The 16,546-nt window shown below is 44.8% G+C and overlaps 1 protein-coding gene across 1 annotated transcript in view; it reads left to right on the top strand.

Annotated features, from left to right (window-relative positions):
• Positions 1 to 16,546, top strand: part of LOC135054794 (zinc finger protein 436-like) — a 42,635-nt gene that overhangs the window by 17,335 nt on the left and 8,754 nt on the right. The window contains exon 4 of the mRNA XM_063958130.1: positions 11,606 to 11,809. Within this exon, the coding sequence (XP_063814200.1) occupies positions 11,606 to 11,809 (204 nt within the window). The remainder of the gene's footprint in view (positions 1 to 11,605; positions 11,810 to 16,546) is intronic.

The following is a 16,546-nucleotide window of genomic DNA, read 5'->3' on the forward strand; positions in this document are numbered from 1 at the left end:
ATGTATTGATCTGGACAAAAACAGGTCCCGCGCAAGCTCTGTGTATTGTCCCCTTATATATTTGTAGATGTTGATCATATCCCCTCTTAGTCTCCGCTTTTCCAATGTAAACATGCCTAGTCTTTCAAGCCTTTCCTTGTATTACATCATCTCCAGGCCCTTAATTAGTTTAGTCGCCCTTCTCTGAACCTGTTCTAGCTCCAGGATATCCTTTTTGTAGTATGGTGCCCAGAATTGTACACAGTATTCAAGGTGTGGCCTCACTAGTGATTTATAGAAAACGGGAGTATAACATCCTCGTCCCTTTCATCAATTCCCCGTTTTATGCATGCCAGTATCTTATTAGCCTTTTTCTCATACGTCCTAGAGGGGAAGCTTCAAGAACCATGGGGTATAGACTGGATCCGCAGGAGACATGGGCACTTTTAGACTTTAAAAGGGGTGTGAACTGGCTCCTCCCTCTATGCCCATCCACCAGACTCCAGTTAGATTCTGTGCCCAGTGAGACTGGATGCACACTGAGGAGCTCTCCAGAGTTTCTCAGAAAAAAGACTTTGTTAGGTTTATTATTTTCAGGGAGACCTGCTGGCAACAGGCTCCCTGCATTGTGGGACTGAGAAGAGAGAAGCAGACCTACTTCTGTGAGTTTCAGGGCTCTGCTTCTTAGGCTACTGGACACCATTAGCTCCAGAGGGTCTGATCGCTAGGTACGCCTAGATGCTCGTTCCCGGAGCCGCGCCGTCAGCCCCCTTGCAGAGCCAGAAGTCAGAAGCCGGGGGAGTTGAAGAATATCAGAAGACTTCAATGACGGCAGAAGACTGCTTTTGAGGTACCGCGCAGTGGCCGCGCTGCGTGCCATGCTCCCACTCGATAGCGACTGGCACCAGAGTATACAGAATACAGACCCCCGCCAGTATAAATATATGAAATTAAGCGGGACTTAAGTGGGAGGCTTAGCCCTCACAGCTCTGACCAGCGCCATTTTCTCTTCACAACTGCAGAGACGCTGAGCCTGGCCTCCCACACTGCTGTACAAGTAACAGGGTGCAAAACGGGGGGGGGGGGGGGGACACACAAGGGATTTGGTGCTATTTTATTGAATTTAAAAGCGCTAACAGGTCTGGGCAGTATGTTACAGGCTTCAGAACTGGGATAGGCGCTGGGTTGTGAGCTGGCAGAACTCCTTCTGTGTTTTTCTAACAGGGGCCCTCATTCCGAGTCGTTCGCTCGGTAAATCTCTTTGCATCGCAGCGTTTTTCTGCTTAGTACGCATGCGCAATGTTCGCACTGCGACTGCGCCAAGTAATTTTGCTATGAAGATAGGATTTTTACTCACGGCTTTTTCTTCGCTCCGGCGATCGTAGTGTGATTGACAGGAAATGGGTGTTACTGGGCGGAAACACGGCGTTTTATGGGCGTGTGGATAAAAACGCTACCGTTTCCGGAAAAAACGCAGGAGTGGCCGGAGAAACGGGGGAGTGTCTGGGCGAACGCTGGGTGTGTTTGTGACGTCAAACCAGGAACGACAAGCACTGAACTGATCGCAGATGCCGAGTAAGTCTGAAGCTACTCTGAAACTGCTAAGTAGTTTGTAATCGCAATATTGCGAATACATCGGTCGCAATTTTAAGAAGCTAAGATACACTCCCAGTAGGCGGCGGCTTAGCGTGTGCAACTCTGCTAAAATCGCCTTGCGAGCGAACAACTCGGAATGAGGGCCAGGATTTGCTGTGGGTCTGTCCCCTATAGCCCAGTGTGGTTGTGGGTGTCGGTACGCGTGTGTCGACATGTCTGAGGCTGAGTGCTCTTCCCAGGAGTAGGCTGGAGTGGGGACAGAAAAGGCTGTGGGAGTGACCGTGTCGGCACTGCCGACGGCTGATTGGGTAAATATGTTGAGTGTTTTGAATGCAAACGTGGCTCGGTTGACTAAGAGATTAGATAAATCTGAGTCTAAGTACCAGACATGGAGAAAATCCATGGAGGATGCATTGTCGCAAACTCAGACCCCTTCGGGGTCACAAAAACGTGCATTTACCCAGGTAGTAGATACAGATACCGACACGGACTCTGATTCCAGTATCGACTACAGTGATGCCAGATTGAATCCTAAACTGGCTAAGAGCATTTGGTACATGATTGTGGCGATAAGACGTATTACATATCACGGAGGACCCTGCTGTTCCTGATACTTGGGTCTGTATGTTTAAAGGAAAGAAACCTGAGGTAACGTTTCCTTCCTCTCATGAACTGAACGCTCTTTTTGAAAAGGCTTGGGAAAATCCCGACAAGAAGGTACAGGTTCCCAAAAGAATTCCGGTGGCATATCCTTTCCCATCTGGGGACAGGGAAAAGTGGGAATCAACCCCCACGGTGGACAAAGCTCTATCGCATCTGTCTAAAAAGGTAGCGCTTCCGTCTCCTGACACGGCAGGCCTAAAGGATCCTGCGGATCATAAGCAGGAAGATACACTAAAATCCATTTATGTCACTACAGGTAAGCTGCTCAGGCCTGCCATTGCTTCGGCATGGGTGAGTAGCGCTATTGAAAAGTGGGCAGATAACTTGTCATCTGAGATAGATACCCTGGACAGGGATAGCGTGCTTTTGACTCTGGGTCATATCAGGGACGCTGCAGCATATTTAAAAGAAGCTGCAAGGGATATTGGCCTTTTGGGATCAAGGGTCAATGCCATGGCAGTTTCTGCTAGGAGGGCTTTGTGGATTCATCAATGGAATGCTGATGCTGACTCTAAGAAGACTATGGAGTCTCTACCGTTTAATGGTAGTGTCTTGTTTGGTGACGGCCTCACTGACCTGGTATCTACGGCTACCGCGGGTAAGTCATAATTTTTACCTTATGTTCCTGCACAACAAAAGAAAACACCCCACTATCAGATGCAGTCCTTTCGGCCCAATAAATACAAAAAAGGACGAGGGTCCTCCTTCCTTGCTACAAGAGGAAAAGGAAAAAGGTCACAGGCTGTGGCAAGTTCCCAAGAACAGAAGTCCTCTCCGGCTTCTACCAAATCCACCGCATGACGCTGGGGCTTCTCTGTGGGAGTCCGCACCGGTGGGGGCACATCTCAAACTCTTCAGTCAGGTCTGAGTACACTCGGCCCTGGATCCTTGGATATTAGAAATAGTAACCCAAGGGTACAAATTAGAGTTTCAAGACGTGCCCCCTCACCGATTTTTCAAATCGGCATTGCCAGTTTCTCTTCCAGAAAGCTGTGTCAAAATCAAGTCATTGTCACGGTACCCCCGTCACAACAGGGAGAAGCCTTTTATTCGAGCCTGTTCGTGGTCCCGAAGCCGGATGGCTCAGTCAGACCAATTCTGAACCTAAAATCCCTCAATTTCTATCTAAGAAAAATTAAAATTCAAGATGGAATCTCTCCGAGCAGTGATCTCCAGTCTGGAGGAGGGGGATTTTATGGTGTCGGTCGACATAAAGGATGCCTACTTACACGTCCCCATATATCCTCCACATCAGGCTTACCTGAGGTTTGCTGTTCAGGATTGTCATTACCAATTTCAGACGTTGCCGTTTGGTCTGTCCACGGCTCCGAGGCTTTTCACCAAAGTTATGGTGGAAATGATGGTTCTCCTGCGCAAGCAGGGTGTCACAATTATCCCACACTTGGACGATCTCCTCATAAAGGCGATATCCAAGGAGCAATTGCTGAAAAACGTTGCGCTCTCACTGACGATTCTGCAACAACATGGTTGGCTCCTAAACTTGCCAAAATCACAGTTGGTTCCGACAACACAGCTGTCGTTCCTGGGTATGATTCTGGATACAGAATTACAAAGAGTTTTTCTTCCAGAGGAAAAAGCTCTGAAAATAAAGAACATGGTGAAACAGATACTGAAACCGGCAAGAGTGTCAATTTCTTGAATGCACTCTGTTGCTGGGGAAGATAGTGGCGGCCTACGAGGCCATTCAGTTTGGCAGGTTCCATGCCAGAGTGTTTCAGTGGGACCTGTTGGACAAGTGGTCCAAGTCTCACCTGGACATGCACCGGAAAATAATTCTATCTTCCAGGACCAGAATCTCCCTTCTGTGGTGGCTGCAAGGTTCTCACCTCCTGGAGAGACGCAGGTTCGGGATTCAGGATTGGATCCTAGTGACCACAGATGCAACTCTCCGAGGCCATGGAGCAGTCACACAGGGGAGAAATTTTCAGGGAAAATGGTCAAGCCAGGAAGCTTGTCTGCACATAAACATTCTGGAATTAAGGGCCATTTACAACGGCATTCTGCAAGCGGAACATCTTCGCGGTCTGCCCGTCTTGATTCATTCAGACAACATAACAGCAGTGGCGTACATAAACCGGCCAGGGCGTAACAAATAGCAGAGCAGCGATGGCGGAGGCCACGAAAGTTCATTCCAGGAGTGGACAACTGGGAAGCAGACTTCCTCAGCAGACACGATCTCCATCCAGGAGAGTGGGGTCTTCATCAAGAGGTCTTTGCAGAAGTGACAAGTCGTTGGGGAATTCCTCAAATAGAAATGATGGCGTCTCACCTCAACAAGAAGCTTCCGATATATTGTTCCAGGTCGAGGGACCCTCAAGCAATAGCGGTGGATGCCCTAGTGACACCGTGGGTGTTTCCATCGGTCTATGTGTTCCCTCCACTTCCACTCATTCCAAAGGTGATAAAGATTATAAGAAGAACAAGGGTTCAGGCGATACTCATTGTTCCAGACTGGCCAAAGAGGGCCTGGTATCCAGATCTTCAGGAGTTGCTCATAGAAGATCCCTGGCCTCTTCCTCTATGGGAGGACCTGTTACAACAAGGACCGTGCGTGTTTCAAGACTTAACGCGGCTGCGTTTGACGGCATGGTGGTTGAACGCCAAATCCTAGCCCGAAAGGGTATTCCCAGTGAAGTCATTCCCACACTTCTTCAGGCTAGAAAAGAAGTAACTGCAAAGCATTACCACCGTATTTGGAGGAAAATTGTATCTTGGTGTGAATCCAAGAAGGCTCCTACGGAGGATTTTCAGCTGGGGCGTTTGCTCCATTTTTTGCAAGCAAGTGTGGATACGGGCCTTAAGTTGGGCTCCATTAAAGTACAAATTTCGGCCTTATCAATCTTCTTTCAGAAAGAATTTGGCCTCCCTTCCAGAAGTTCAGACCTTCGTGAAAGGCGTGCTGCACATACAACCTCCATTTGTGCCCCCTGTGGCACCATGGGATCTTAATGTGGTATTGCAGTTCCTGCAATCTCATTGGTTTGAACCTTTACGTAAGGTTGAGTTAAAATTCCTTACTTGGAAAGTAGTCATGTTTTTGGCCTTGGCATCCGCAAGGCGGGTATCTGAATTGGCAGCTTCGTCTCACAAAAGCCTCTATTTAATATTCCATGCTGATAGAGCGGAGTTGAGAACTCGTCAGCAATTTCTGACAAAAGTGGTTTCATCGTTTCACGTAAACCAGCCTATTGTGGTGCCAGTGGCTACTGATGCCTTGGCGGAGTCGAAGTCTCTCGATGTGGTCAGAGCTTTGAAAATCTATGTCGCCAGAACAGCTCAGATTAGGAAAACAGAAGCTCTGTTTGTCCTATGGGCTCCCAAGAAGATTGGGGCTCCTGCTTCCAAGCAGACTATTGCGCGCTGGATCTGTAATACGATTCAGCAGGCTCATTCTACAGCAGGATTGCCGTTTCCGAAATCGGTGAAAGCCCATTGTACCAGAAAGGGGGGCTCATTCTGGGCGGCTGACCGAGGGGTCTCGGCATTACAGCTTTGCCTAACTGCTACTTGGTCGGGATCAAACACCTTTGCGAAGTTTTACAAGTTTGATATCCTGGCTGAGGAGGACCTCTTGTTTGGTCAATCGGTGCTGCAGAGTAATCCACACTCTCCCGCTCGTTCTAGAGCTTTGGTATAAACCCCATGGTTCTTGAAGCATCCCCAGCATCCTCTAGGACGTGTGAGAAAATAGGATTTTAATACCTACCGGTAAATCCTTTTCTCTTAGTCCGTAGAGGATGCCGGGCACCCGTCCCAGTGCGGGCTGTATATGCAGTTTGGTTATGGTTACACTCATGTTGAGTTAAGTTCAGTCAGTCTGTGACTGATGTTGGTCATGCCGTTGCATGCGTTGTTGTTGAATGCCATGTTGTTTGAGGTGTGAGCTGGTATGTATCTCACCTTAGTTTTAAAAAAAAATTTAAAAATCCTTTTCCTCGAAATGTCCGTCTCCCTGGGCACAGTTCCTATAACTGGAGTCTGGAGGAGGGGCATAGAGGGAGGAGCCAGTTCACACCCCTTTTAAAGTCTTAAAGTGCCCATGTCTCCTGCGGATTCCGTCTATACCCCATGGTTCTTGAAGCATCCTCTACGGACTAAGAGAAAAGGATTTACCGGTAGGTATTAAAATCCTATTTTTGCTGCCATCCTACTTTGGGAACTGCTGCTTAGTTTGCTATCTATGAGAACACCTAAGTCTTTTTAATTGGTCTCATAAATTGGTTATACGAGTCGTGATACAGCCAGAGGAAATAGGTTTTTAAATATACTAAAAGATCGGTACTTGCCCCAAGAAATTGAGGATCCAACTAGAAATAGGACTATACTGGACCTAGTAATAACAAATAATGTAGCGGTAATATCAAATATTAAGGTAAGGGAGCCCTTAGGAAACGGCAGTCATAATATGGTCTCATTCAAAATACAATGCATCCGGAAAGCATTCACAGCGCTTCACTTTTTCCACATTTTGTTATGGTACAGCCTTTATTCCAAAATGGAATAAATTCATTTTTTCCATCAAAATTCTACACACAATACCCCATAATGACAATGTGATAAAAGGTTGGGGTTTTTTTTAGATTTTTGCAAATTTATTAAAAAGAAAAAACCTAAGAAATCACATGTACTTAAGTATTCACAGCCTTTGCATGAAGCTCAAAATTGAGCTCAGATGCATCCTATTTCCACCGATCATCCTTGAGATGTTCCTACAGTTTAATTGGAGTCCACCTGTGGTAAATTAAGTTGATTGGACATGATTTGGAAAGGCACACACCTGTCTATATAAGGTCCCAGACTTGGCAGTGCATGTCTGAGCACAAACCAAGCATGAAGTCAAAGGAATTGTCTGTAGACCTCCAAAACAGGATTGTCTCGAGGCACAAATCTGGGGAAGGGTACAGAAAAATATCTGCTGCTTTGAAGGTCCCAATGAGCACAGTGGCCTCCATCATCCGTAACTGGAAGAAGTTCGGAAACACCAAGAATCTTCCTAGAGCTGGCCGGCTGTCTAAACTGAGCGATAGGGGGAGAAGGGCCCTTAGTCAGTGAAGTGACCAAGAACCCAATGGTCACTCTGTCAGAGTTATGGCATTCTTCTGTGGAGAGAGAACCTTCCAGAAGGACAACCATCTCTACCATACAGGCCTGATTGGTGGATTGACGCAGAGTGGCCAGACGGAAGGCACTCCTTAGTAAAAAGCACATGGCAGCCCGCTTGGAGTTTGCCAAAATGCACCTGAAGGACTTTCAGATCCTGAGAAACAAAATTCTCTGCTCTGATGAGACAAAGACTGAACTCTTTGGCATGAATGCCAGGTGTCGTGTTTGGAGGAAACCAGGCACCGTTCATCACCAGGGCCATACCATTCCTACAGTGAAGCATGGTGGTGGCAGCATCATGCTGTGGGGATGTTTTTCAGTGGCAGAAACTTGGAGACTAGTCAGGATAGAGGGAAAGATGAATGCAGCAATGTACAGAGATATATCCTGGATGAAAACCTGCTCCAGAGTGCTCTTGACCTTAGACTAGGGTGACGGTTCATCTTTCAGCAGGACAACAACCCTAAACACACAGCCAAGATATCAAAGGAGTGGCTTCAGGACAACTCTGTGAATGTCCTTGAGTGGCCCAGCCAGAGCCCAGACTTGAATCTCTGGAGAGATCTAAAAATGGCTATGCACCAATGCTTCCCATCCAAGCTGATGTAGAATGAGAGGTGCTGTAATGAGGAATGGGCAAAACTGCCCAAAGATAGGTGTGCCAAGCTTGTGGCATCATATTCAAAAGACTTGAGGCTGTAATTGCTGGCGAAGGTGCATCAACATAGTATTGAGCAAAGGCTGTGAATACTTATGTACATGTGATTTCTTAGGGGTTTTTTTTTTTTTTTTTTTACATTTTTAATAAATGTGCAAAAATCTTAAAAAATGTTCACATTGTCATTATGGGGTATTGTGTGTAGAATTTTAAGGGAAAAAAATGTATTCAATTTTGGAATAAGGCTGTAACATAACAAAATGTGGAAAAAGTGAAGCGCTGTGAATACTTTCCAGCACTGTAAGTTTCCAAAAGCTTCAATGTAAGGGTAAAACTTTGAATTTTAGAAAAGCACATTTTACTGAAGGGCGTACATTGGGATAGATTGTTTAAAGGTAAGAGCACTGCAGAAATGTGGGACGCCTTTAAAATACATTTTAAATAAAAAGAAAGGAATGAACCACCGCTATGTTTCTTTGATACATTAGTCTCTTCTCAAATCTGGACAATCTTTGGCTCTCTCAAGAACAGAACTTTACATTGAAATTCTGCCTCGAGTTCACGTAGCAGTTTCTTTACACACATCAAACAAGGCTTTTCTTCACTTAAAATTAGAATTAAACTTACCTTTTTTTATATGAACATGAGAAAGAGAAATTTAAATGTATATTTAATTTGTGCAGAACGACCTTCACTTCAAACAAGGCTTGCATCTCAGTAGAGGTTATAAAAGTATTTTATTTAAAATACACAGTCAATTTAAAAATTATCAGTTTGGTATATCACTTGCTTGTGGGGAAACACAGTTCTCTGATAGTGCAGGTGGTGCAAGTGTCCTGTGCTGCAGTCACTGGATGCGATGTTACACCTGCTTCCGATGTTTGTGGATGTTACCGGTTTCCTCCTGCATCAAGTGGTCTGTCCAGTACCTAAATTTACACATAAGTTCATTCCCATGGGCAACAAAGGCAAGAGTACCAAGTTGAAACTGATGTGCCTTAATAAGAAGGTAAAGGCAGAAATTGATAAAAAGAGGCGAGCACTTAAAGCATTTAAATCTGATGGGAATGTGGAGTCTTTCCACTACTACAAGGAATGTAACAAAAAGTGCAAAAGGGAGATCAGAAATGCTAAAATAGAAAACGAAAAGCAAATTGCAATGGAAAGCAAATCAAACCCCAAAGTTCAAGTATATCAATGGAAAAATGGAAAAAAAAAGACAACATAGGACCCTTAAAAAGGGAGTTAGGTGAATTGATTAATGATAATGAAAAAGCTGAAAAATTGAATGGATTTTTTTTCATCAGTATTTACTACAGAGAGAAAAATGGTTGGAATACTACATAATAACAGAAATGATAATGTCCCATTACTAAATATTTGAGTGAGTATGAAGTCTGTTGCCTACATAAAAGTAAGACAAATCTCTGAGACCTGATGGACTACACCCAAGGGTTCTAATGGAGATAAGCTCAGAAATAGCAAGGCCCTTATACTTAATCTTCAAAGATTCAATTACATCAGCCTCTGTTCCGAGGGACTGGCGAATAGCAGATGTAGTGCCATTATTAAAAAGGGAAGTAAGACTGAAAATTGTAGATCGGTAAGTCTAACATCTGTATATTAAGGGATGGCATTCAGGAGTACATGGGATGCAACAAGATCATTAGTAGGAACCAGCGGGATCAGTACGTAATCCCGCTGGACGAGATCCTGGCGGTCGAAATACCGACGCCGGAATCCCGACCACACAATCCCGACAGGGGTGGCGAGCGGAACGCAGCCCCTTGCGGGCACACTATTATATTCTCCCTCTATGGGTGTCGTGGACACCCACGGAGGGAGAATATGTCGGGATGGTGGCGGTCTGAATTCCGGTGTCGGTATGTCGACCGCCGGGATCCCGTCCAGCGGGATGTTGACCGCCTCCCGAACCAGCATGGGTTTGTGAGGGATAGGTCATGTCAAACTAACTGAATTAGCTTCTATGAAGAAGTGAGTGAGAACTTAGACCTGTGAAACGCTGTGGATGTGGTCCGTTAGATTTTGCTAAAGCCTTTGACACAGTGCCTCACATAAGGTTGATTTTTAAATTAAGAGAGCTTGGCCTAAAAAGCAACATTTGTACTTGGGTCAAAAATTGGTTGGAAAATAGGGACGAGAGAGTGGTGGTCAATGGAACATTTTCAAGTTGGACTAAAGTATTCAGTGGTGTACCTCAAGGGTCTGTACTAGACCCACTTCTGTTTAACATATTTATAAATGACATAGGAGACCGTCTTGAGAGCAACGTGTCCATTGCAGAGGACACTAAACTGTGTACGATAATTAAAACAGATCAGGATGTAGACTCTCTCTGCAAAACGACTTAATTAAACTAGAGGTTTGGGCAGCTAAGTAGAGTATGAGGTTTAATATAGAGAAATGTAAAGTTATTCATTGAGGGACCAAAAACAAACATGCAATCTATAAATTAAATGGGGTAAATGTAGGTAAAACGGTAAGGGAAAAGGATTTGGGGGTGCTCATTGCCAGTAGACTTAGCAGCAGTGCCCAATGTCAGGGAGAGGCAGCAAATGCTAATAAGGTATTAGCATGCATAAAACGGGGTTTAGAGACGATGGTGTAATTCTGCCACTGTATAAATCATTGGTACGGCCACATCTAGAATACAGTGTACAGTTCTGGGCACCACATTATAAAAAAGACCTTGTGGAACTTGAAAAGTTTAAGAGAAGAGCTACAAAACTAATTAAGGGCTTAGAATCAATGGATTATTAGGAAAGGCTAATTGTGTTAGATATGTTTACATTAGAAAAGAGGCATCTAGGAGGAGACATGATTAATATTTCCAAATACATTAAGGGTCAGTATATGGAACTATCAGGCGACTTGCTTATCAAGAGATCTGTACATAGGACACGCGGTCACCCCCTTAGGTGAGAGAGGAGGAGGTTTCATACCCAGCGAAGAAAGTGTTTCTTCACAGTAAGGGCAGTAAGGATACAGTATGGGGGCAGATGTATTAAGCCTGGAGATGGCATAATGAAGTGATAAATGCAAGGTGATAATGCACCAGCAAATCAGCTCCTAACTGTCAATTTACATATTGGAGCTGATTGGCTGTTGCATTTATCACCGGTTTATCACTTCCTTATGACTTCTCCAGTTTTATACATCTGCCCCACTGAACTCTCTGCCAGAGCAGGTTGTAATGGCTGACTCAATTGATAGGTGTAAGAAAGAGTTAGAAAAAGTCATCCCAGGATATAACCTTTTATAATAATGTATGGTAGTGTTTGGGTCAATAAAAGTAAATCCAGAGCATAGCAGTAGATAAATATAGGTTGAACTCGATGGACAATAATCTTTCTTCAACCTTAGCAACTATGTTACCATGCTTTGCCACAGGAAACTTAATTAGCACCTCAGTCAATTTGATTTAACCATCTGTGCTGTGTAATGAATATACTGAAAACCTGGACCGTTGGGGTGCCATGAGGACCGCATTTGAGAACCTCTGCATTGTACAGTAACACAAGGGGATGTGTCCGGGTGATGGCTGTATCATTGTGTGTGTATCAGGTTCCTTTAAGGTGTCAGGACGTCACTATCTATTTCTCCACGGAGGAGTGGGAGTATTTAGAAGGACACGAGGATCTGTACAAGGACGTGATGATGGAGAATTGCCAAAACCCTAGCTCTTTGAAGATGGATGAGGAGAGGAGTTTCGTGACCGAGAGTGTATTAAATCTCACAATGGATCTGTTCAGACAGTTAACTGGAGAGGTGAGGGGTCTGAGAATATTTTAATGACATCACTCTTAACTATATTACTAATGCAGAGACCTGACTAGGGAGGTGTGGGGTTCTGGTATTGTCACAGTGACATCAGTCACCTGTCATTATAAGTGCAAGTGACACTGCCTATGGTAGAGGCTTGCATAATGTTCTGATACCATTTTGTCCCTTTTTGTTTTTTTTCTCTAGCATCCATAAGGGATATTGGTGACAGAATTATTACGATGAGGTATAGACGGGTCCAAAAGAGCCAGTGCACTTTAAGTTTCTTCCACTGGGTGTGCTGGCTCCTCCCCTCTATGCCTCCTCCTACAGGTCAGTTTAGAAAAAAGTACCCTCAGGAGAGGATGCACACTCTGGAGCTCCAGAGTTTTTCTTCAATTTCTTTTAAAGTTTTATTTATTCCGGTATGCTGTTCTAGCGCTTCCTGAAGGTGACCATCGGTGGGGGTCCGCCGGTTTACTGTGCGACTAAAAGCGCGGGTTTGGCGACGGGACCCGCTATAGCCCCTGCGTGAGACTGGCTACTTTAGGGTAAGCCAAGCATTTATGTAAGGTTTTACAACTTGGGAGACATGGCCAGTATAAATATACAACGGTAGCTCTGGCGCCACGGCGAGGGGGGCGGAGCTACACACTCTGCTTCATTTTGGTGCCTCCACAGCTACTCCAAACAGTCCCTGAATGGCTGGTACCGGGTAGAGAGGGGGAGAGCCGCTATATTATTGCACAATAACAATCCCTCTGAGGGATTTTATAAAATTACAGTCTCACTGTGTTTACATAAAAACGCTGACAGCCTCACTGGGGCTGTGCAGTGCTGGGTGCGTTGGGGGTCTCCTCTTCTGTGTCTCTTCTCGCATACACTAGGGCAGGCTTGCAATATATCAATATCAGGCTGTGTTGTATGTGTATTGTACCTGTTTATTTTTTAAATTCACAATGGTAAAACAGAAGTCACCTCTGAATGCTGATAACAATATGGGGGAGAGTCCAGAGCCCTCCTGGTTGGGGGCTATCAAAACTATGATATCTGATATGTCATCTCAGATCACTGCAAAGGCCAATAAGACTCAGGAACTCCAAAAAGCAGTGGCAAGTCTCACTGGTAAACATCGCCCCCCCTGTCTACTAAGGGTGCACATAAACGTGCTTTACCTGAACTACTCTCCGGTACTGATGATGATATACAGGATGATGTGGAACCCATAATTGGGGATCCCGCCCAGGATATTGAGTCCCTCATATTGGCTATTAGGGATGTGTTAAAGCTCCCCCTGGAGGACGCTACTAATCAGAAGTCATTTTTCCTCCCACAAGATAAAATGGCAGTCACATTTCCTGATTTCAAGGAATTAGATGAATTATTTAAAATGGCCTGGAAGAATCCAGACAAAAAGTTTCAGGTGTCCAAACGGTTTTTGCATACATTCCCCTTTGCCCCTGATGGCAGATAATTCTGGGAAATATCTCCTGCAGTATACGTCTCAGTCTAATGATAGGGAAGTTACTGCGCTAAAATATTCAGCTGCTCCTTAAATTAATACCAATATTAAATATATATGCATAGAGCGCTTGTATAAAGTGTGAATTATGTGTATAGCCAAATGCTGACAAGAAAAACAGGTTAAAAACAATATAGGTTGCAATGTGCCCTATATTAATGTTTAAGCTCTTTTCTGGTTGTTTTGGAATAGTCCCGGTCTCAACGACAGTGGTGCACAAGGTGTTTTCTAGATGCAATAACAAGGTGCCCCGGCAGGTGTTCTAGCTTTCCCTATCCTACCTTGGGTCCTCTGATCGCGGGTGTGCAGCAGTCCGTACGGTGCAGTCGTCGGCGTCTATTCTCCATGACCGTAAGTGCACGGAGCGCCGCGAGACGTCACTTCCAGCTGGCGTAATGACCTGCCGGGGGACCTTGTTGTTGCATCCAGAAAACACATTGTGCGCCACTGTCGTTGAGACCGGGACTATTCCAAAACAACCACAAAAGAGCTTAAACATTTAATATAGGGCACATTGCAACCTATATTGTTTTTAACCTGGTTTTTTTTCAGCATTTGGCTATACACATAATTCACACTTAATACAAGCGCTCTATGTATATATTTTATACGTCTCAGTCTCTCGTCTTTCTAAAAAGGCGGTACTCCCTGCTCTGGGCTCCTTTACTGTAAAGGACTCGGCAGATAAGAAAATTGAGGCCACTCTAAAATCTATTTACATTGCTGCAGGCGTTGCTCAAAGGCCGGTAATTGCAGGTTGCTGGATGACACATGCAATTCATTCCTGGGCAGATCAAATGAGGAAGGTCTCTCAGGTGATATAACCTTAGTTAATACTGTTACTTTCCTGACCCACATTCAGGACACGGCAAGAGTCCTCTGTGACTTCCTTAAAGAGATTGGCAATATTAATGCTAGAACCATGGCTATGGCTGTGTCTGCACGCAGATCCATATGGTTACGTCAATGGATTGCTGATGTTAACGCCAAACATAATGTGGAATCTCTTCACTTCACAGATGAATGGTTCTTTGGAGGTGAATTGGACGCATGGATTTCCAAGGATACTGCTGGAAAATCCACGTTTCTCCCTTCGGGGGGCTCCACCTGCTAGACGTACCTATCCGGGACCGTCTACTCAGTCCTTTCGGTCCTCCCAGATTTCGATCAAGGGCCAGAAGGGCCTCCAACGCAACTAGAGGCTCCAGAGTAAAACCTAAGAAACCAGCTGTTGCCGGCTCTCAGGACCAGAACACCAGTTCTGCCCCCACAAAGACTTCAGCATGACTGTGCCCACCCACCCCGAAGAGATCTCGTGGTGGGAGCTCGGTTACTTCACTTCATCCACATCTGGTATGGTTCCTGCCAAGATGCTTGTGTAAGGGACCTTATCTCTCAAGGTTTCAAGCTGGAGTTCGACAGTACTCCTCCCCAACGGTTTTTCAAATCAGGCTTACCAGCTTTGGAAAGTACACATGGTACGCTACTACTGGCCGTAAACAAGTTGGTCCTGTCCCAGGTCATTGTTCCAGTACCCCTACCACAACAAGGAAGTGGGTTACTACTCCAGTCTGTTTGTAGTACCAAAACCAGACGGGTCTGTGAGACCCATTCTGAATCTGAAGTCCTTGAATCCTTACCTGAAGGTTTTCAAATTCAAGATGGAATCTGTGAGAGCGGTGATTGCAGGCCTGGAACAACAGGAATTCCTAGTGTCCCTGGATATCAAGGACGCTTACCTACATATCCCAATTTGGCCTCCTGATGAGGCCTATCTGAGGTTTGCCCTACTGAACGATCACTACCAGTTTCAGGCGTTACCCTTCAGCCTGTCTACAGCTCCAAGGGTGTTCACGAAGGTGATGTTTCAGCTCAGGCTCCAGGGGGGTCAATGTACAGTTGTGCTCATAAGTTTACATACCCTAGCAGAATTTGTGATTTTCTGGCCATTTGTCAGAGAATATGAATGATAACTCACAAACTTTTTCTTTCACTCATGGTTAGTGGTTGGGTGAAGCCATTTATTGTCAAACAACTGTGTTTACTCTTTTTAAATCATAATGACAACAGAAACTACCCAAATGACCCTGATCAAAAGTTTACATACCCTGGAGATTTTGGCCTGATAACATGCACACAAGTTGACACAAACGGGTTTGAATGGCTACTAAAGGTAACCATCCTCACCTATGATCTGTTTGCTTGTAATCAGTGTGTGTGTATAAAAGGTCAGTGAGTTTCTGGACTCCTGAAAGACCCTTGCATCCTTCATTCAGTGCTGCACTGATGTGTCTGGATTCTGAGTCATGGGGAAAGCAAAAGAATTGTAAAAGTATCTGCGGGAAAAAGTAATTAAACTTTATAAAACAGGAAAGGGATATAAAGATATCCAAGCAATTGAGAATGCCTATCAGCAGTGTTCAAACTCTAATTAACAAGTGGAAAATGAGTGATTCTGTGGAAACCAAATCACGGTCAGGTAGACCAACAAAAAGTTCAGCCACAACTGCCAGGAAAATTGTTCGGGATGCAAAGAAAAATCCACAAATAACTTCAGCTGAAATACAGTACTCTCTGAAAAAAAGTGTGTGGTTGTTTCAAGATGCACAATAAGGAGGCATTTGAAGAAAAATGGGCTGCATGGTCAAGTCGCCAGAAGAAAGCCATTACTACGTAAAAACCACAAAGCATCCCGCTTACAATACTCCCAAACAGCACAGAGACCAGCCTCAAAACTTCTGGAACAAAGTCATTTGGAGTGATGAGATCCAAATTGAACTTTTTGGCCACAACCATAAATGTTACATTTGGAGAGGAGTCAACAAGGCCTATGATGAAAGGTACACCATTCCTACTGTGAAACACTGAGGTGGATCGCTGATGTTTTGGCGATGTGTAAGCTACAACGGCACTGGAAACTTGGTCAAAATTGATGGCAAGATGAATGCAGCATGTTATCAGAAAATACTGGAGGAAAATTTGCGCTCATCAGCCCAGAAGCTGCGCATGGGACATACTTGGACATTCCAACATGACAATGATCCAAAACACAAGGCCAAGTCGACCTGTCATTGGCTACAGCAGAATAAAGTGAAGGTTCTGGAGTGGCCATCTCAGTCTCCTGACCTCAATATCATTGATCCACTCTGGGGAGATCTCAAACGTGCAGTTCATGCAAGACAGCCCAAGAATTTACAGGAACTGGAGGCTTTTTGCCAAGA

The sequence above is a fragment of the Pseudophryne corroboree genome, chromosome 3, assembly GCF_028390025.1.
Source record: "Pseudophryne corroboree isolate aPseCor3 chromosome 3, aPseCor3.hap2, whole genome shotgun sequence".
Lineage (NCBI taxonomy): Eukaryota > Metazoa > Chordata > Amphibia > Anura > Myobatrachidae > Pseudophryne > Pseudophryne corroboree.